Source organism: Miniopterus natalensis, chromosome 1 (assembly GCF_054644295.1).
Source record: "Miniopterus natalensis isolate mMinNat1 chromosome 1, mMinNat1.hap1, whole genome shotgun sequence".
Classification (NCBI taxonomy): Eukaryota; Metazoa; Chordata; class Mammalia; order Chiroptera; family Miniopteridae; genus Miniopterus; species Miniopterus natalensis.
Window position 1 is genome coordinate 59,632,820 of NC_142081.1, and position 22,958 is coordinate 59,655,777.

The window sequence follows — 22,958 nt, forward strand, 5'->3', positions numbered from 1 at the left end:
AAAATAAGCTTACCAAAACAAGAACCAGGAATATATTAGAGACAACATCTAACAAATTGCCATCATGATTTCTCTTTAAGAAGTCGTCAAAATACTAGTAGTTGTAGTTCTAGGATTATTTTCTCTCTCTGGCAACTAAAGGTTAAGCTAATTTAGAGACCCCATGAAGATTAATGTTTAAATTGCCAATTCAAGTAATACATTCATGTATTTAAAACACATATGTACTTCACCTGATTTATGACAAATGTGACAATACAGTACAAAGTCCAAAACATACTTAAACCTTCATTTCCTGTTCCATCAACCACAGACTGTATCTCTTAACTTTCTACTTTGTTAAATGAGGACATGTGTCCTTTTATATCTTCTCCCTCCATGTCTACTTCCCCACCTCTGTCAGCTATTCCTTTTCTTTTACCTTTTACTTTTTGTGAGACATTTATACTCTATTTTGTAGTTACTGATACATCTTCAATGATCAGTCTATCAGTTGTTTCCAAAATTTAAAAATAAATGCATTCACAAATATGTGAGAATTAAACACTACACTCCTAAATAACCAGTAAGTCAAAGAAATCACAAGGGAAATCAGAAAATACTTTGAGATGAATAAAAATAAAGACACAAACACCAAAACTTACGGATGCAGCAAAAGCAATGTGTAAAGGGAAATTTATGGCTTAAATACCCACATTAGAAAAATTTTAAATATCCTAATCTTCCACCTTAAGATACTGGGAAAAGAGTAAACTAAGCAAGCAGAAGGAAGGAAACAGGATTAGAGTATAAAGTAGTAAGATAGAGAACAGAATTATAATAGAGAAAATCAACAAAACCAAAAGTTGATTCTTCGAAAAGATCAATAAAATTAATAAACCTTCAGCCAGACCCCCTCCCCACCAAAAAAAACCCTAAAATCAGGAATGAAAGAAGGGAAATCATGACCAACTTCACAAAAATAAAACTGCCAACAAATAAGATAACTTAGAGGAAATAGGCAAATTTCTAGAAAGACTCAAATTATCAAACTCACTCAAGTAGAAAAAGAATCCAAGTCAAGGCACTGAAAGATCAGTAGAAATTGAGTCCAAATTCAGGAAAAAAAATTGTCTAAGTCTGACTACAAAAAAAAAAAAAGAAAAAAAAAGAAAAAGTAAAAAGAAAATCTGAATAGATCAATAGCAAGTAAAGAGATTAAACTTAAAATTTAAAAAACTTTAAACCTCTACTTCTTTAAAAAAAGATTTTCAATTGATTTTTAGAAATGGGGAGAGAGAGAGAGAGAGAGAGAGAGAGAGAGAGAAACTGATGTGAAAGCGAAACATGGAATGGCTGCCTCCCCCACAGCCCCTAGGGGACCAACCCCACAACCCAGGCATGTGCCCTGACTGGGAATCAAACCCTTTGGTGCACAGGAGGACGCCCAACCAACTGAGCCACACTGGCCAGGGCTCTTTAAACTTCACCTGAAAATTCATTATAGCCCTAGCTGGTTTGGCTTAGTGGTTATAGCAACAGCCCATGGACTGAAGCTTTCCAGGTTCAGTTCCGGCCAAGGGCACGTACCTTGGTTGCAAGCTAGATCCCCGGCCCAGGTCAGGGCTCCTTCGGGAGGCAACCAATCTATGTGTCTCTCTCACATTGATGTTTCTTGTTTCTTCTTCCCCGCCCCCCTTCCACTCTCTAAAAAGCAATGGAAAAAATATCCTTGGGCAAGGATTATAAAAAAAATTTCATTATAATGCTTATATTATAACTTTGTAAATACAATTCATTGCAGAACCAAATACTGTGATAGAAATACAGTTCTTTCACAAAGATTCCAATGTTAACACCATGTCTCTCAAAGGTTTCTACTGTCAAGTTCAAATGAATTCTTTTTTATACTCCACCAGTTTCAAAATCATGCTCCATTTTACCTTGCTTTTATATCTAAGCATGTCTTTCTCTAGTATTCTCTGACTTTGTCATTTCTCAAAATTTCCAACCTTTCAATCTTACTATGTATTCTACTGAATCCTTCTCGCCCCCTCTGAAGATCTCCTTTCCTTCTCCAAACTGGACTTTCTGCTCTCTAGGCTAACTCCTGTCCTGGGCTTTCCTTCACTGAGTACTTGAGTTAGAGGCACTCTAACCTAGATCTTATGTTTTTCCACCTTCAATTTGGTAAAGTATATCCTTAAGTAACTTCCTAAGAAAAGGGAGAGAGAAAAATGTTCTGAATTCTTATATTTCTGAAAATGTTTTATTCTGCCCTAATATTTGATTGATAATACTGCTATAAATAGAAAGCTAGGTTTAAGATTATTTTCCCTCAGAGCTTTAAAAGCATGCATTGCTCTACCTGCTTCTACCATCTGGATTTCTCATAGAAAATATGCTTTCTGATTGTTGTTCCTTTAGAGGTCACTTACTTTTTTCTCTCTGAAATCTTTCAGAATCCTCTTTTTATGATTGGTATACTGAAATTTCACACTGATCTGTCTAGGTGTTGGTCTTTGATACTCTACAGGGTCTTACCAGGTAAGACTTCCGTTTCCCTTTAACTCCATCAAATTTTCTTGTATTATTTCTTAGAGAATTTCTTCCCTTCTTTTTTCTGTAATCTCTCTTCCTGACTTTTACTAATCTTCCGGATGAAGATTTATAAAATAAAAATACCAAAGGGGTGGAAGAAGCCATATACCAATACTGAAGTCTAGTTAATTATGCTCAAATATTGAGAAGGAAATGTACTAATACCTGCAACTTTCTTTGAAAAGCATTTAAAAAATCCAAGATGGACTGACTGCTGGATGGAGAGATAAACAGATAGGTGATAAAGCAAGTATATAAAAATGTTAATGTCTAGGTGGTGGGTATATGATTATTCACTGAATAATTCAGCTTTGCAGTAAGTTCAAAAATTTTAATAACAAAATGTTGAGAAAACTCAGGAGGTGCTTTACCTTCTTTTCATTTTAATCCTTATGTTTTCTAATCTGTGAGCTCTTAAAGGAATAGAGTATTATAACTAAAGTGAATTTTGAAGTAAAAAGCCACCCAATTGCCTAATCTGGCAGAACTTTACTTCTATTCTTACACTTAACATAATAAGCTTGCTTTCATCTGTGCTAGGTAGAAGTCTTTAGAAGTTTTCTTTTTTCTTTTTTCAATATATCTTTATTGATTTCAGAGAGAGGAAGGAGAGGGAGAGAGATGGAAACATCAATGATGAGAGAGTCATTGATTGGCTGCCTCCTGCACGACCCCTGCTGGGGATCGAGCCTGCAACCCGGGCATGTGCCCTGACCACGTGCCCTGACCAGGAATCGAACCCGGGCCTCCTGGATTCTAGGTTGATGCTCAACCACTGAGCCACACCCAGCCAGTTTAGAAGTTTTCAATGGCCAAGAACTATCAAATTCTCGAACACAAGACATAAAATGGCAAGTAAAACGAAGATATTACAAAAAACATCTGTACTGAATCTGTCAGTGCTAATGACAGTGTACCAAGCAAGAAAGAATAGCTCAACAAAGCCAATAGCAATTTCTTTTAACTTTGAAAATGTGGAGAAATCCACAGGATAATCTGGCACCTTCTGAATGAATGAATTCACAATATCTTTCCCTCTCAACTATTTTGATTTATATTCTGAAAATGGATTTCTTTAGTTTCCTTTATCTTCTATCACCATTTATTTCGCCCCCTTTACCCTTTACTACCCCCAACCCCTTCATTTGGTAACCACCATTCATTCTGTTGTCTGTGTCTATGAGTTTCAGTTTTATATCCCACAGGAATGAAATCATATCGTTCTTAGCTTTTACTGACTGACTTATTTCGCTAAGCATAATATTCTAAAGGTCCCAGATCATGTATCATAGAAATGTACACTTGAAACCTATATAATCTATCTTATTAACCAATGTCACTCCAATAAATTTAATAAGAAAAATAAAAAATAATAATTCTGGAGATAGTTTCCTTTCTCCATTGTGACAATGGATATTCTTGCTGAAAGTCTCAATTCCAAAGATGTTGGGGGAATGGGAGAGAACAGCCACAGTGCTGAAAAACCTCTTCTTTAGCTTTTAAAAGTAAATAGCACATAAACCTTAGGTGAGAAACAAGATGGCGGCGTAGGTAACAGCTGCACCTGCTGCCTCCTGCAACCACATCAAAATTACAACTAAAATACAGAACCACCATCACTCAGAACCTCCTGAAATCTGGCTGAACAGAAGTCCCACAACCAGGGAACTGAAGAAGCACCAAGGCCGGTAGGACAGGTGCAGACGCGGGCAGATCGGGGCTGAATTGTGCAGACGTGGCCGCGGGCCCACAGCCGGTGCCACAGTTGAAACCTGGGAGGGAATCTCGGTGGTGGAGGTTTCCCCGAGGACGGAGGGGTCCCAGCCCCACAGCAAGCCCCCAGCCCAGGGCTTCAGGCCGGGAAGAGACGTCCCCACAACTCCGGGCTGTGAAACCAGCGGGGACTGTTGCTGAGAGCCGTGGAGGCTGCGGGAGCCCCAGGCTTTCCTCTTAAAGGGCCCATGCATGGACTCACTCAGACGCGCTCCCTCTGAGCCCAGCGCTGGGCAGCAGCTTGAAAGGAACCGGGGACACTTGCGGAGGAACTAACCTGCCTGAAATCCGGGAGGTGGAGGGGAAGCTTCCTCCCAGGCAGAAGAGCTGACAGAGGCCATTGCTCCTTTGGCGAGTCCTCCCCACACAGAGCCGCAGGCAGGGGCCATATTTGAATCACCAGCACCTGACTCACACCTTTGGCCCCGCCCCTCCCCACCTGCAGCTCATCCAGGCCATTTCCAGAGGCTTTTCTGTGTAAGTGGCCTCTTGGGCCTCATGCTTAGGACTTTCCTAAAATCTCTCAAATAAGCAGCAGCAGGCCCCATAGGGCTTAATAAGTGGCCCCAGGCCTGGCACTGGCGGCAGCCTGCATTGGCTCATTGCTTGGCCTCTCCTGGACAACGCAAAGCCCAGCACAAGTAGCAGCCAACTATGGTTTGCAGTGTAGCTCATGCTGGGTGGCCCTGGGCAAGGCACTGGCAGAGGCTGACTTTGCACCTACCCCCAGGCCCCAGAGACAGTGCACCTGGTGGTCAGACTCGACCACGCTGGATTACAACCCTACCACATCCACGAGTGACACTCAAGGGGCGTACCTGGTAAACACCAAAGCTCCACTGAAGTAAATCCTGATCTATAGGGGTGTCTCCAGCAGAGCAGCTTTTTGGCTGTAGTTGCAGCTGGTCCTCACAGCTGATTGGCCTGGGGGTCAGTTCCTCCCAGGGATGCCAACAGCAAACAAGGCTCAACTACAACAGGACAGTGCACACAGCCCACACAGGGGAGCACCTAGAAGGCCCAGCTCAGGTGACTGGGGAAGCTGAGCCACTAGACCCTACAGGACACCTACTATACAAAGCCACTCTACAAATTCCAGAAGACACAGCAGCTCTACTTAATACATAGAAACAAACACCTGGAAGCAGCCAAAATGTGGAGGCAAAGAAACATGTCACAAAGGAAAGAACAGAAGAAATCTCTAGAAGAGGAACTAAATGAAATAGATCCAAGCAAGCTAACAGATACAGAGTTCAGAATTTTGGTTATAAGGATGTTTAAGCAGACTGTTAGGGAAATAACTGAGAAAATCGATAACATAATAAAGTACCAATTTGAAATGAAGGCTACAGGAACAGAAATGAAGAATAATTTACATGGAATCAACAGTAGAGTAAAGGACGCTGAGAATCAAATCAGCAATTTGGAACAAGAGGAAACAAAAAACACCCAACAGAAGAGCAAAAAGAAAAAAGAATCCAGAAATATGAAAATAGTATAAGGAGCCTCTGGGACAACTTCAAGAGCCCAACATTCGTACTATTGGGATGCCAGAGGGGAAGAAAGAGACCAAGAAATTGAAAACCTATTTGAAAAAATAATTACAGAAAACTTCCCCTACCTGAGGAAAGAAATAGACTTACAAGTCCAGGAAGCACAGAGGGTCCCAAACAAGAGGAACCCAAAGAGGCCCACACCAAGACACATCACAATTAAAATGCCAAAGGTTAAAGACAAAGAGAGAATCCTAAAAGCAGCAAGAGAAAAGCAATTAGTTACCTACAAGGGAGCACCCATATGACTGTCAGCTGATTTCTCAACAGAAACTTTGCAGGCCAGTAGGGAGTGGCAAGAAATATTCAAAGTGATGAAAAACATGGAACTACAACCAAGATTGCTCTGACCAGCAAAGCTACCATTTAGAATTGAAGGACAAATAAAGAGCTTCACAGACAAGAAAAAGCTGAAGGAGTTCATCACCACCAGAGCAGGACTACAGGAAAAGGTGAAGGGTCTTCTTTAAGAAGAAGCTAATGAACAAAAGAATCTGACGAACTAAATAGATCCAGAGACACTGATGCATGCAACAGGCGATCATAGTTCGGAGGAAGGAGGGAAGGGGTGAGGAGGGTGGGAAGAGATTAACCAAAGAAGTTATATGCATAACCCATGGACACAGTTAATAACGGGGTGAAGGCCTGTGAAGGGGGTGGGAGGGAAGTGGAGGGGATCAATTGGGGAGGAAAATGGGATACCTGTAATACTCTCAACAATAAAGATAAATTTAAAAAGTAAAAAAAAAAGAAAAAGAAAAAGAATATTTCTAAGGCATGAAATCATAATATCTAGAAAGATAAGGTATAGATACCACTCACTCACTGTTGGTAGTCTATTTGGCAGTGTTTATGCCATAACCCATAATACTACAATTCCTTAGAGAAAATCCCAATTTATGCAAGAAGTCACATATAGAAATAATTAACTAGTAATGCAGTCACGCCTTGAAAGGGGAACAAAATGACACAACAAGGGATGGAAGCAGGAAGACTACCACCTTTTACTGTATATCCTTTTGTACTACTGCTCTAATGCCTCCCTGGGTCATGTAAGCAGTACTTACCAGAATTTTATCAGCTTTGGCTTCACTGATCCCCTTAATATTTATTAGCTCCTTCTTTGGTGCATAGGCAACAGCCTCCACAGTATGGAATCCAGCTTCTTCCAATTTTTTCACATCATTGGCATTTATGCCACATTGCTGCAATTGAGGGAAACCATGGATAAATGTAAACTTCAGTTTTCTCATCTGTCTAATGTGGATATTTGACCTACCTACTTCATAGAGCTATTTGGAAGAACTGTGATATTATATGCAAAAGCTTTGAAAAGTGTGCCCTACATATAAGGTATTTAATAAAAAATGATCAAAACCAGGAGTTCTAAACTAGCACTATCCCATGTTCATTAAAGTGGACTCATCATAAATTGGGATTATTAAACCAGTAACTTCCAACTACTGGAAATAAACCTGTAATTCTCAACCTTTTATTAATGGGATATTAAATGAACTTTGCGACCCTATGTCCTAAAAGACCAATTTAAGCCAGTATTTCCCAATGTTTTCCACATCAAGCACACATAAAAAATTCTATTTTTTACACTCAACTGGAGTTAACAGATGAGGTTACCCCAGAACTGAGGAGAGCACTATCTTAGCATATCAATATCTTTTTGAAAAATAATAATTAAAAAAACTTTTTGTATCACAATGACTAGAAGTCTCTGCTCTAACAACCAACATTGAGAATGGCGAAAACTGTTTTTGGTCAGACTTGTATACCACTTCTCAAAACAAACCACTTCTTTCTCCCTATATACAAAGTCAGCTTTGGTTTTATTAACTACTGAAAGCATGACTTCTGGGAAAGTATGAGTTAGTAGGGGAATGTGTATGTATTAGGGAGTCAGGGAAGGTTTGGGAGATGAGAGAATGATATCTGCCCATAGAAACCATGTCTGCTATTAATATTTAGGCAATAAGCAATACATGTGTGCATATAAGGATGTTCACGATACCGAAAGTTATGACTCTGAACTCTCTAATGTTTATCACAAACCTGTCGTAACTTCTGGTGTCTTGAAGCTTAGCCAGGGATGGAAAGAATATGCGTAGAGACAGAAGAATGAAGGCTTTCTCTGCTTTCCCTCCTACTTCTTTTAGCCCATGTACCTGCACTAACACTGGGGTCTCCATACAATAAACAGAAACAGTACAAGGCCCTGGCCCTGGTGCTTGATGTTCTTGTGCAAAGTCCTGAATCAGACCCTGGCTCTTATACCTTAACAACTACAAGCCTTTCTCCCTGACCATGACAGCTGTCTTGCTATTAACTTTAGCACATATCTGGATCTTTCCTCCCTGCATCACTGGCCAGACCACTGTAATACCCAGGACAGTAATTTAATACTTAGTACAAACAGTACAGACTCTACCATGGGATCCAAGGTCGGCTTAGTTTCTGACAAACAAGCTCTGAGAAAGAAAAGTGATAAAGTAGAATTCCTGGCAAAAGAAGAGATCTGCCCTGGCATGTTTAGCAACTATCTTAAGCCTTTCCACAGGATCCTTCCCAACCCTTCTGAAAACTAATTTGGGTCTTGACCATAGGTAGTAAAGGTTGTGATTTCTCCCAATAGGTAGAAGAATCTAGTCCAGCTTTAAAATTCCCAAATTAGAAAGATAAGAATCACATGATCTTACTCATATGTGGAATCTAATGAACAAAATAAACCAATGAACAAAACAGATCCAGAGACATAGAAGCATGGAACAGACTAACAAATCTCAGAGAGAAGGCGGGGGGGGGGGGGGGGGTGAGGAGAGAATAACCTAAAAATTTATATGCATATATGCATAACCCATGGACACAGACAATAGTGTGGTAAAGGCCTGGAAGGGGGGGGTGCAGGGGGGAGGGGATCAATGGGGGGGAGGGGACATTTGTGATACTTTCAACAATAAAGAAAAAATAATTCCCAAGTTAGCAACTAAGTACATACCTCTAATCGTGAAATAGGTTGCGGGCCAAAGCTCTCTTCTTCCACTGAAGTATCTGCATTTGCTTCAAGCTGCATCTGCATAGCCATTACTGTGCTCAATACTGAAAAATACAGATGGCCATCAGGAAGAACACTAGAAGTACAGAGCTGCAAACTTAATTTTGCAATAAATCTCTCAAGAATTGCTAGGCTTTTGGTGTAGTCAATGATCTACCCAGAGGCAAGAAAAAGAACAAATCTCTCAACAGCTTTCCCTTCTGCCTAGCTAGTTGTACCAGAAAAACTTTAGGAAGAGTCAGGACTATTCTGTTTCTTAAAGATGCACAGGTTAACTAGATCAACTACATCCCCGTTCTCCTGCTTCATATTCCTTGAGTAAGGGCCAAGTCTTGTTTGTATATACTCCATGATACATTATAAATGTTAGGTGTTTCATAAATATTTGGTAAATGAATGCAGACTTTCCAGGACCCTTCTTAAAAAACACACACAAAAAAACGTTGATGAGAGATTAAACTGCTTCAGTTCCATTGTTCCCTTCTAGCAAGTGGGAGTTGGAGGTGGTGGGACAGGCATGAAATAAATGTACAGAATGACTGCCCATAAGCCTCCATGCCTGGTGGAGAAACAGTGGACTGAGATGAGAAAAGTACTTCCCATCTTAGGCAAGGATCATAGCTTATTAGTTACACATTATGCTTCTAACAGGAGTGCATGAAATTTAAAGATCACCATTTTAATCAATTCCAGACCTCACGGAATGCGCAAATGAATAAATAACATGCAAGTAGCCTGCTCACTCTGAAATCATCCATTTAAGCATAAGGGCTATACCTAAAGTGTGATTATTATAAGAGTTAAGACTGCTCAGGTTGAAAAGAAGAACTGAGAACAAAATTTTTTAAAATTATTTTCAAGAGGTTTTATTAGTAAAAGTGAACAAATCTTAATATCCACAAGAATAAAAGGTCTTAAATCAAACCAAAACAATCTGGATAATTTAACAGTCAGGATAAATCTAATTCAAAAGATAATAGATATGAAATCTCCATTCTTAGAGACTTGACAGATGACCATTTGTTCTCCCTTGTTTCAGGTACAGATCTCTTAGATGGCAGTTTTAGCATAATGTGAGTCTTTGACAATTCCAAATATTGAAATCACCTGATTGCAATTTAAATCTCTTCCTTCATAGTTTTATGAAAAAATGGCACTGCAGAGTAACAAGGAAAGAATGGTGTTTTTAATAAATAGTGCTGAGTTGATTGGATAGCCTTATAAAACAAGACAGAAAAACCTATTTCCAATTTAGATTATAGATCTAAATGTAAGAAGTAAAACAAAGCTTTTAGAATATAGGTGAATATCTTCATGACTTTGGGATAGAGAAGATTTCTTGAACTGGATATATAAAGCAATAACCTAAAAGGAAAAGGTTGAAAAACTGGACTACACTTGAAGAATGAAAACTATAGCTCAGCTGGCATGGCTCAGTGGTTGAGCAGGGACCTATGAACCAGGAGGTTATGGTTCAATTCCCAGTCAGGGCACATGCCCAGCTTGTGGGCTGGATCCCCAGTAGGGGCCTGCAGGAGGCAGCTGTTAGATTACTCTCACCATTGATGTTTCTTTCTCTCCCTCTGAAATCAATAAAAACATATTAAAAAAAAAAAAAAAGTAAAAGTATAGTGAAGGGAGAAAATATTTACCACATGTACAGTCAAGGGTTGATTAACTAGACTATATACTAAAACACTCCACCAAATCAGTGAGAAAGGCAACCCAGAAAAAAAACAGGCAAGAAATTTGAATAAGCACTTCACATCACACTAGAAGATAGCAAAATAGCCAATAAACATATAAACAAATGCTCAACCTCATTAATAATCAGGAAAATTAAAACGAGATATTACTATATACTCACGAGAATACCTAAAATTAAAAAATATTGACGATATCAAGTGTTGGCAAGCATGTGGAAAAACTAAACATACACTGCCATGCTGATTTTAGTGTAAATTGGTACAACTTTGGAAAACTGGCATTAAATGTGAAAGTTGAAACAGACAAATGCTATGATCGAGGAATTTCACTACTCTATATTATTAACCAACTGAAAAGCATACACATGTATACCAAGGTGTGTCCAGGAATGTTCTCAGCAGCCTTCCTCATACAAGCTAAAAAATATAAGCAATCCAAATGTTCACCATAAGTAGAATAAGGAATACCATATGGCAACAATAAAGTACTGCTATGTGCAAAGACATGCATGAATTTAAAGACAGAATATTGAGTGAAACCAGATATAAAAATACAGGTGCCCCCTAAAATGTATACACACTTTAATAGCTGATAGCTCAATTTTGAAAATGAAATGTATTTTAATAAACACTGCCTTTATAATTATTCAAAGTGAGCGTATACATTTTTGGGGGACACCCTATATATAGCATTACTTAAAGGAGCATTTGAAATCTTGCTTCCCCGCATGTCATTAGTTTGGCACAAATAAACTCATAAATATAAATATATATATATAAATATATATATATATATATATATATATATAATTACTTATATAAAATTCAGAAACAGGCAAAGTTAGTCAACGGTCCTAGAAGTCAACAATGGTTACCTTTGGAGAGAAGAGAGGAGAGTATTAGACAAGAGGGCACAGGAAGACTTCTGGGGTGCTGACAGCATTCTTTTTCACTTGACTGGTTATTATTTTGATTGTACAGGAATATTCGTTTTGTAATAATTCATGGAGCTGCATACACTTTTGATTTGAGTTTTTCTATATGTATATTACACTTCACTTTTATTTTTAAAATTTTTATTTAACGATTTCAGAGAGAGAAAGGGAGAGAGGGGGAGGGGGGGAGGGGGGAGAGAGAGGGGGGAGGGGAGAGAGAGAGAATTGATTTGTTGTTCCACTTATCTATGCATTCGTTGGTTGCTTCTAGTATGTGCCCTGGCCGGGGATGACCTAGGTGTATGGATGCGGAGGACGCTCTAACCAACTGGACTACCCGGCCAGGGCTACCCTTCGCTTAGAGGTTTAAAAAACAGCAGCTCACTACAGATCATTCCCTCCCCAGACATCAAGTGAACGGTCCTCCGATTAGATAATAAAAAGATATTTTTAGCAACTAGAGTAAGCAAAGCATGGTGTAATGGAAAGAGGGCTGACCAGAAATCCGGAAACCCTGGCTCTAACATAAAACAGCTGTGATTTTTAAGTCATTACGCCTCCGGATCTCGGCTTCCTAGCCCACGGCCACAAGATGGGTGTTGGAAATGACCTCAAAAAGGCTCCTCCCAGCTCTAAAGACGGGTCCGCTTCCGTTTTCGCCACAACGAATTCCGAGGGCCGGTTGGACGCGGGCACGCCCTGCCTCATTCGCCGCGGAGGGCCGCATAAGCCGGCTCGCGGAGCACGGACCCTGGTCCGGGTCTGGCTAACGCGGGTGGGGGCACTGGCGGTGGAAAGGCGCCCCGCCTGCGCCGGACACACTCACCTGGGCCTGCAGCGCTGCTCGCTCCAGCGGGCTGCGCGCTCCGACCTCCGTCCGCTGGCCCGGCACGCGCCCGACCCCGGCCGGCCTCCAGACGCCCTCGCTTGCGCCCCACTTCTCTCCTCCCTCACTCCGACCTTCTGCTCACAACCCCAGCGAGTTTCGGGTCCCAACTACGAGCCTCGGGGAACGTCTCAACTCCCCTCAGGCCTCTGCCTCCGGCTGCAGCGCGCGCTCGACCGGCCGACTTTTGTAAATCCCGCCAAACCCTCTGGGGCAGGGTCACGCCCGCGTCAACGTAACGTCTCCCCGCCCTTCTCGGGTCCGCCTTCTAGCCGCCCCGGCGCTGCTGGCGGGCCCCAGAGGTAAGCCCAAGGAACCTGACCTTGCATGACACTATGTATTGCCCTGTTCTTTTACCCCTTAGGACTAACTCAAAATTTGTGAGTTGCCGCCTTCTCTTTACCAAAGACTACAAATCTCAAGTAGTGGAGTCGCTCGAGACTACATCTCCCAGTATGCACCGCCGGCGGACGGGGTGGACGCGGGGCCTCCGCCTCTCTCGGAAGTAGTCTGGTTCCTGAGCGCTACCCTTGGTTAACTTCGTAAGTATCTAACTGAGCGTGAGCTTTTGGTGCTTTAGGTAGCTCTGAGCCTCAGACTCAATCAAATTTCCGGAGCCAGGCGCTTTCCAGGTCCCTGGAGGTGGTGGAGCTGAGGGAGCTAGAGTAGATGGATGAAACTGGGAAATCTAGCTGGTGGAGGGGGTGGAAAAATGGTATGAAAATATTTTGCTGGAGATTGCAGGACTCCAGAGGAAGGAGGCATTGATTTTGAGAAGGTAAACCTTATCATGGTTTATTGGAAAGTTTGTTATTCTTGTTTTAAAGTGTGAATAGGGTTCCCCCGGCAAAGAAGTAGTGCTGGAAGCCAAGCAAATAGGAGCATTATTATGGACATAGAAATTTAACAGCATGGTCAAGGAATAGTATTGTCTGATGAGGAAGGAAACGTAGCGTAACCGGTTTTGAGACTGGAGAGTTACGTTTTAGTTTAAGCTAAGAAAAGGCTTAAGACCATGTATGGAGCTTTGGTCTTCAGTCTTTAGGTAATGGAGAAATCATTGAAGTGTTGAAGCAGACAAGTCATGGTTAGATGTATTTCCCCCACCACCATTATTTTATATTTGTGGAGTGCTTTCAAGTTTATAAAGTTTTCACTTAATCCTCACACCAATATCTTGTGTCAGTCAAGTATAAATTTCAGGAGAAAGAGAAAAGACAGCAAAAGCTGTTAGGAAGTTCTTGCAGTATTTCTGGCAGGAGATGAAAGGCTTGAGTTAGAGCAACGACAACAGATTCAGGAAGCATTCTGGAAGTACAATCAACCTAACTTAATGATTATAGATAGTACCTAGTGCTAATGAGCTGCCTTCCATACCAAAGATACCCACATTTACCTCCCATTCTTCACATATACTCCTCCTTAAAGCATCTGCAAATCCATAGCCCCTCTTGGCCGAGTGAAGTTACATGACTTTGACCTTTACTAAAATTCAATTCCTGTGACTGTGTGGATGTTAAATCAGAGAAACCCCATCCACAGAAAGATTAAGAAATTGAGAGATTGCCCTGGCCTGGTAGCTCAGTTGGTTAGAGCATTGCCTGATACCTCCAGGTTGAGGGTTCCATCCGAGGTCAGGGAACATACAAGTCAACCAATGAATGCATGAATGAGTGGAGCAACAAATAGATGTTTCTCTTTTAAAAAATCAATTAAAAAAAAATTTTGAGAGACTAAGAAAGTGGGAGAGAGGCTGAGACAGAAACGGTTTTGAATTCTGACTGCTTTCTAGTTGTCTTTTCCAGTTTCTCAGGAACCCAACAGCACTTACTGCTCTTAAGGTCTATGAGATACACCTACATTCCAAAAAATCTCCGTTTTCTACTTAAACCAATTTGAGTAGTTTTCTGTTCTTTTCCTCCAAGACAACCCACTGAGAACTTGGATATAAGACAAACTAGATTTCTCACTAACAGTTAAATGAGCAATTCATAAGTATATTTATATAAATGTTTAATTGAAAAGTTTTGGATATATACTTAATTATAACCTAAGTGACCTATCTGAAATCTCAGAGAAGCAACCTCTGATAAGACCAAAACTCAGTTGGCAGAAACCCAATCTTTTGTCTGAAGAAAAATAATCTCATCAGCATAGACAGCCTGGAATATATAAAGGAAATTGGAAAAGGGAAGTCCAGTGTCCAAGTGATCCTTCTGAACAGTGCAAGGATGACTCAATATTAGGAAGTCTTTTATTAACAGGTCGTCCTGGCTGGTGTGTCTCAGCCATAGGTTGAGCATCAACCTATGATCCAGGAGATTGAGGTTTGATTCCTGGTCAGGGCACATGCCCAGGTTTTGGGCTTGATCCCCAGTAGGGGGTGTGCAGGAAGCAGCTGATCAATGACTGTCATCATTGATGTTTCTGTCTCCCTCTCCTTCCCTCTCTCTGAAATCAATATAGATATATTAAAAATATATATATTAACAGGTCAAAGAGAAAAACAAAAGTTAATTTCATCATTTGAAAACTCATTCAATAAAATTCAACATAAATTCCTGATTAAGGGGAAAAATGGTAATTACATGTCTCCTTAACATGATCAAGAAAAAATTCAGGCACTCCAAGTAAGCTGCCATCATGTTTACTGGTGAAACGTTAGAAACACTTTCATTAAAACCAAGAACAGCCTTGGCAGGTGTGGCTCAGGTGGTTGAGTGTCATCCCACGCACCAAGAGGTTCCCAGCTCAATTCCAGGTAAGGGCCCATGCCGGGGCATGCAGGGGGTACCCAAATGATGTTTCTCTTTCACATGGATGTTTCCCTCCCTCCCTCCCTCCCTCCCTTCCACTCTCTCTGAAAAAGCAATGGAAAAAATATCCTCAGGTGAAGATTAAACAAAACAAGGATAAAACTGTCTGTGGTCACTATTGTTTACTATTGTTCATGAAGTGCCACTAAGTACAATAATAAAAAATAATAAAAACAAATAATAAAATATGTAAATGTTGGAAAAGATTTACAGATATGATTATATACCTGGGTAGTTTAAGGGACAAATAAGAGATTACATTATGTAACTAATTATGAATATAAAAAGATGAAAGCTTTACTAAGTGTTAACAATAACTAATTAGACAATGTAATAGAAAAAAATCCCATTCGCAGTAGCAACAAAAACCATAAATATCTAGGAATAAACTTTAAAAAATGCTCAGGACCTACATGGAAAAATATCTAAAACTATGTTCCCAGAGGAGAAAGCTCAATATTATAAGCTTGAAAATTCTTCAAAATTAGTGAATTCTCAATAGAAATCCCAATGGGATTTTTGGCAATCACTGTTGGTTGTCTACCCAACAGTCATCACCCTTCTTTATAGTTAAGAGAACCTAGTGTGTAGAAAGATGCCCAGCAGTAAGCTTTTGGATGACTTTGCCTTCATCTGTATTCTTTTTTGTATTGTTTGAATTTTTGGTATAAATTTGTTTTGACTTTGTGATAATTTTAATATTGTAACAAAAATATAAAATCCCTTGAAATAAACTTAACAAGAAAAGTGCACATCCTATAAGAAGGAAACTCTAAGATATTAAAAGATACAAAACAAAACATACTGTACTTGTATTGGAAGACTCAACATTTTAAAGGTATCAGTTCTCCCTGAGTTGATCTTTAAATTTAATGTAATGTACTCTGTAAAAATGCCAAAAAATTTTTTTTGGAAACTGAACAAGCTAGTTCTCACCTTTATGTGTTAAAATAAAGAGTAAGAAGAGTCAGACCCTGAAATAAAAGGGTCTGAACTGACCAGATATTAAAAGATACTGGAAAACTACAACAATTAGAAGGTATTTGTACAAAAAAGTTAGGTCAATCGAACAGAAGAGTTATCCCAGTGTCTTAGTTTCCTATTGCTGCTGAAATAAATTATCAAAAATTTAGTAGCTTAAAACAAAAATGTATTATAGTTCCGAAGGTCAGAATTCCTAAATGGGTTTCACTAGACTAAATCAAGGTTTTGACAGAATTGTGTTCCTTCTGGAGGTCTTAGGAAAAACTCTGTTTCCTTGCCATTTCCAGTTTCTAGAGGTGTCTGTGTTCTTTGGCTCAAGGCCCCTTTGTCTTCAAAGCCAACAATCACTGACCTCTGCTTCCATATTCACATCTTCTCTGATTCTGACATCCTCCTAAGGACCCTTGTTATTACATTGGGCCCACCCAGCCAATCCAGGATAGTCTCCCCATGTCAAGATCCTTTAAAACATCTGCAAAGTCCCTACTGCCATGAAAGGTAATATTCACAGGTTTCAGGAATTAGGATATCTTTTGACATCTTTGGGGGTAGGGGGCTGTTATTCTGCCTGCCATTCCCAGATATGTATATCTGAGATACATACATATATATGAATACATAGAGAAATTTAGTATATGATAAAAGAGGCATTTCAAATCAGTGGGAAAAATAAGACTGTTTATTAAATGGTGCTGGGATAATCACATTGCCATCTGGAAAAAATTAATTTGAATCCTTATCTCACAATTTATGTTAGGGTAAATTTCCAAATGTAAAGTATTAAACCATAAAAGTTCAAAGAGAAACTGGATCTTACAATGGGGAAAATCTAAGTATGGCACAAACCCCCAAAGCCATAAGAGAAAATATTAATATGTTTGACTATATATCTTTAAAATTCTTAATGGCAAAACCCATCATAAGTCAAACAACAAATGGGGGAAATTTGGCAACCTTTATCACAAAGAGTTATTTTTTCTGTATAAAGATGTCCTACAAGTCTACCAGAAAGATAAATACCTCAACAGAAACAGACAGAGGAGATAAAAATTGCTCTGGTAAGGCCCTGGCTGGGTAGCTCAGTTGTTTAGAGCATCGTCCTGATATGTCATGGTTGTGGGTTCTATCCCCAGTCAGGGCACGTACAAGAAGCAACCAATGAATGCATAAATAAGTGAATAACAAATTGATGTTTCTCTCAATCAATTAAAGCCCTGGCTGGTTTTCTCAGTGGTTAGAGCGTCAGCCCACGGACTGGGTCATGGGTTCGATTCCTGGTCAAGGGCACATTACCTCGGTTGCAGGCTGGATCCCTAACCCCGGTCAGGGCACATGCAGGAGGCAACCAATTGATGTGTCTCTCTCACATTGATGTTTCTCTCTCTCCACCTCACCCTCACTCCTCCCTCCCCTCCACTCTCTCTCAAAAAAAAAAAAAAAAAAAAAATCAATGGAAAAATATCCTTGGGTGAGGATTAAAAAATAATAATATATAAATAAAATCAATTTAAAAATTGCTCTGATATATATGTTAAGATTCTCAACCTCACACATAAGAGAAATGCAAATTATACTGAGATAGCATCAAAAAGTTTGGGATCCTGGCTGCGTAGCTCAGTTGGTTAGAGCATTGTCCTGATATGCCAAGGTTGGGGGTTCAGTCTCCTCCGATCAGGGCACATATAAGAAACAACCAATGCATGCATAACTAAGTGGAATAATAAACTGATATCTGTCTCTCTCTCCCTTCCTTTCTCTCTCTCCTCAAATCAAAAAAATTTTTTTAAAGTTTGAAATGTATTATATTAGTAAGTTTGGGGAAGGAACCAGGCACTCATTGCTAGTAGGATTGATATGACTATTTTAGAGGGCAATTTGGTGTTATCTATTAAAATTACAAATGTGGGGGCTGAGGGAGGTAGAAGAGGGTAAAGGGCATGAATGGTGATGGAAAGAGACTTGGTTTTGGGTGCTGAACACACAATATACATATGATGTATTATAGAATTGTACACCTGAAATTTATATTTTATCAACCAATGTGACCCCAATAAATTCAATAAAAATTTTAAAAAATTAAAATGAAATTACAAATGCAACTAGCCTTTGACTCAACAGCTCCATTTCTAGGAAGTAATTCTGCAGATAAACATATGCAAAATTTTGGCATTGTTTACAATATTAAAAGGTGATAGACAACATACATGTCTATCTATAGATGTATGGTACATCCATTCAGTGAACTACTACTTAATTAAAAGGAAAAAATATGTGTTGGAAGTTTTGTATGTACTGAGCTGAACCTATCAAGATATGTAGTTAAGTGAAAAAGGCAAAATGAAAGTGTACTGATGTGCTATTATTTGTGTAAAAAAGAGAATATTTATACACTCATACCTACTTGCACATGTTTGCTTTTGTATTATAGGATAGCTTCGGATGGATGGACAATAAACTGGTAACACTGGTTGTCTCCAAGAAGGGAAGCTTGGGTGTCTGGGGACAGAGGGAAGGCGAAACTTTTACTTGGTACTTCCTGAATTCTGGCTCATGCAAGCAAATGTATTACCCACTCAAAAACTAAAAATAATACAGATTTAGGTCTGCTGTTTAAAAAAGAACACAATAAAAACTTTTCATTTGGGGAAATTTTCAAAGGACGGGTAACATTAAGAGCAAGAATTTGGTATGGTCTAGAGCAGAAAGAAATTAAATTTGGCATCAAAAACAGTTGTAGTAGTGGTTCATCAGGCTTCCCTAAAGCCTAGATGAAATCTCAGAATTATATTACCTCTAGTTACTTGGCCACCAAGCAAATCTCATCACTTCCAATTTTTTATTTTGAAAACAATCGAGCCTACAGAAATGTTGAAAGAACAGCGCAATTAAACACCCATGTACCCATTACCTAGATTCATCAATTGTTAACATTTTGCTATATTTGCTTTCTCCCATTTTCTCTCTCTCACACACACATATTAAGTTGCAGACATGTATATCCTCATAATGACATTCTCCTATAGAACCATAAAACTATTATCACACCCAAGGAATTTAACACTAATACAAGAATATAATCTAATATATAGTTTATGTTCAAATTTCCGAGTGTCCCCAAAATATCCTTTATAGGTGTTTTTTAAAATAAAGAATTTAATCATTGTTTTTTTTGTTTCTAGTCTCCTGTAACCTAGGAGAGATCCCCTTTTTGTTTTGCTTTGATTTCATGACATTGACATCGTTGAAGAGTCCAAGCCAGTTTTCTAGAAAATGTCCCACAATCTGGATTTGGTTACTTCCTTCCTCATGATTAGATTGAAGTTAAACATTTCTAAAAATAAGAATACTAGCCCTGCCTGGGTAGGCTCAGTTGGTTAGAGCATCGTCCTGATATACCTACAGGGGGCTTTCATTGACATATCTTCAGAGGTCTTTTGGATACACAGCAAAAAAACTCTTCAGTTCATAAAGAGACACTGCTTAAAAAATATTTCATATAATAAACTTATTTTAATAGTGCAAAAAATAATCTGCTTCCAATCAGTAAAGAAAAAACTTCCAAAAACTTTAATAAAAATAGGCAATACTTTGAAAAAAAATCAAATAAGTAAATACTACAAATTATGTATTCTAAACACAAGAAAGCAGAAACCATCATTACAAGCCAAATCATTTTGGAACTGATAATTCCAGGTTACCAAAATGTATAAAACAAAACTTCTACTATTTAGGCTTATAGAAAAGAAATAAAACAATTCCAGTAAGAAAAGTAATTTAAATTTCATGGTAAACAGATCATATTGGTGACTTTAAAAGTTTTTTAAGGAGTACATGGAAATAGGGAACATCTGCATCTTGATTTTTATGGCAAATGATTTCTATTGACTTTATTTTTTTTAAATGACTTTTTTATTGAATTTAAAAATTATTTTTATATGCCTTTACTGATTTCAGAAAGAGGAAGGGAAAGGGGAAGAGAGACAGAAGCATAAATCATGAGACAGTCATTGATCAGTTGCCTCCTGTACCCCGCCCCCCCACACTGGGATCAAGCCCACAACCCCGGCATGTGCCCTGACGGGGAATCGAACCTCAATCTCCTGGATCCTAGGTGGATGCTCAACTGCTGAGCCACACCTGGCCAGGCTGTGTTGACTTTTAAAGCTTAAACGACCATGTGATATTTTGAATAATAACTCAGAAGTCAAACCAAACCAAAAAGGATCCACAGGACTTTAACCTGATCTTAAAGTAAAATTTTAAGATGAATTAAGTTTAAAATTGCAAATATATTTTAGTTTAGAATTAAATATAAACAAAAATGATCATGATTAGGATTTGACTAAAGTTTGGGTAAAAGTCTTTTCTGTTTGTCTATACCACAGACAATGATCATTCAATATAAATGGATATTTTTATTTTTGTATATGAAAAAGGTATAGCTTCAGAAACCAATACTTAAGTTCATTACTACTGCCAGAATTTGACAAAACTGGTGTTATAGTTGTGATATTGCTTGAAGTGTAATTATTTAAAAAAAGGAGTTGAGAATATTGCTGTAAAGCATCCTTCAGAAAGAAAGTGCACAATGGTATCTCTCTAAACATCTCCGTATATTTCTATATATCTCCTTACTACATCACAAACACAAAATCAATATATTATACATATGTACTGGACCAAAATCAATGACCTTTCCCTACAAAATTATTCTTACAAAGAAAACATTAATAGACATGTAAAAATAAAAGGAAGTAAGATCCTCAAGAAAAAAATGGCAAACAAACTAATAGTTGAGTGCTACTGCTTTCTTTTAATAACATTTCTGGAGTGGAGAAAAAGGAGGATGAGTAGTTTGCAGCCAGATATGTCACTATTCCAGAAATATCTGCTAGACAGAAGCCAGGAAACCTAAAAATCATAGCTCTATATACGGGGAAATAGCTTATGTTTTTGTCAGTGGTTACACCTCCTCTTATGCTTAAAAGTTATTCCTTAGGCTTGTACTAAAGCAGAGAGCCCCACTTTAGTTAGGAGAAACTGTCTCTAAGTGTTCTACCACTTAAACCTTTAGCAGAAAGATGAGCAAGTTGATAGCAGGCTATTTGAGGCCTTTCATTATTCCTGACTGTAGAGCTTTAAAAACTAACCCTACAATTTAACTAGAAAATCATCAGAAATTTTACTAGGCTTCTTTCTAGGACCTGAAGATGAAGATTAAACAGCGATGGAGGCTCTAACATAATACTATTGTTAAGTGTACTGTGCTTGGTTGTTATAGCTGTGGTCCAAGGGTCTACTGGTAGAAATCACAGCCCTGAAGCAGATCTTGGTAAATTCGTTTGACAACATTCTTTAGGTAGTTGTCCTCCAGTGGCACTTTAGATAGAAGGGCAGAAATTTCATCTTGGCTGGAAAGAACAAAAGGTTAATTAGTTTTTCTGAAAACTTACACTTATCTCCATTTCAGTGAAACTCATGTTTTTGGGTACAATCTCTGAGTCTCAAATAGGCATTTCTGGAAAATTAGATTATTCGGTTTTAACTGAGATTCTAAAAACAAAGCCTAAGAACCAATTCTGTATGTAATTGTGAGGTATCTTGACTTAGCTGCTTTCTCTGGCTATAAAAAATCTAAACTGTTGGACTGTTGGTGTTTGCTGATGGATCTGAGGTAGGCCATTCTAAATTCTGCCATTTACAATCTGTCAGCCATATATCTAAAAAGTCACACAATATATAGTAGGAATTAAATATTTTTAGGTCTGGTTCCATAGGCTAATTGAAAAAAGCATTATAGCTGCACAGCTTTTTAAATGATTATTCTGTTTTTAAGACCATAAAAGGGTGTTCATATATGACCTGGGCTAAGCTTACGCAGGATTTTTTTCCTTCTTGATTCCTAATTTAGGTAAGAGTGTTAAAAAGTGGAGCAAGTATAAAAGAATAGACCAATGGTCTCCAGCAACCTCTGGAGATAACAATGAAGGTCAATGACTTTAAAAGAACAAATTCTTCAAAATGAAGTCAGAGAGAAGTAACATTTGACTCTCACTATGGTCTATCATTTGCTGACCACTTTGAAGGATCTTTTAAATAATATTAATAAAGGTAAAAAAGTAGTTGGAAGCCCTATCCTGCTGGCCCTTCACTCACCTGATGTCTCCAAGGTGATTTTTAATGGAGAAAGGTAATAGGACAGATGGGTAATGCGCTGAGAGATACAAAGTTATCTCAAACTTTGCAAATGCTGCAGAGCTGGAGAATAAAAGCCTCAATCTGTAAAAAACAAAATCCTCAATTAAAAATACAAAACAAAAATAGAATAAAACACAAATATATTTTCATTTTACAATGGCATGTGAAAAAGGATTACATTATTTGTTTTTTCTTTTTTTTTTTAATTGATTTTTTAGAGAGAGGAAGGGAGAGGGAGAAAGAGAAACACTGATGTGCAGGAAGCCTCCTTCTGGGAATAGAGCCTGGAACCCAGGCATGTGCCCTGAATGGGAATTGAACCAGCAACCATGCTCAACCAAATGAGCCACAATGGCCAGGGCAGATGTACATTATTTCTTGTCCTTATCAGATAGACAGAAGATAAAACGTCTGGAACAATGTATTATTATGGTTGGTTTTTCATAACTAGTCATGAAACTCA

General features: G+C 38.7%; 2 protein-coding genes across 5 annotated transcripts in view; both read right to left on the minus strand.

Annotated features, from left to right (window-relative positions):
* Positions 1-12,511, minus strand: part of RAD51 (RAD51 recombinase) — a 29,138-nt gene extending 16,627 nt beyond the window's left edge. Inside the window, exons 1-3 of one of the 2 annotated variants that reach the window (XM_016220417.2) lie at positions 12,438-12,511; positions 8,914-9,014; positions 6,974-7,111 (exon numbers count right to left, since the gene is read on the minus strand). In XM_016220417.2, coding sequence (XP_016075903.1) covers positions 6,974-7,111; positions 8,914-9,000 — 225 coding nt within the window. In that variant the 5' untranslated portion in view covers positions 9,001-9,014; positions 12,438-12,511. Of the gene's footprint in view, positions 1-6,973; positions 7,112-8,913; positions 9,015-11,490; positions 11,771-12,437 lie in introns of those variants that run through there. The other variant, XM_016220418.2, reaches the window with a different exon arrangement.
* Positions 12,512-19,116: 6,605 nt separating this feature from the next.
* Positions 19,117-22,958, minus strand: part of KNL1 (kinetochore scaffold 1) — a 55,106-nt gene continuing 51,264 nt past the window's right edge. For all 3 annotated transcript variants that reach the window (XM_016220405.2, XM_016220402.2, XM_016220403.2), the window contains 2 exons: positions 22,454-22,576; positions 19,117-21,708 (listed from right to left, as the gene is read on the minus strand). In XM_016220405.2, the coding sequence (XP_016075891.2) occupies positions 21,594-21,708; positions 22,454-22,576 (238 nt within the window). In that variant the 3' untranslated portion in view covers positions 19,117-21,593. The remainder of the gene's footprint in view (positions 21,709-22,453; positions 22,577-22,958) is intronic.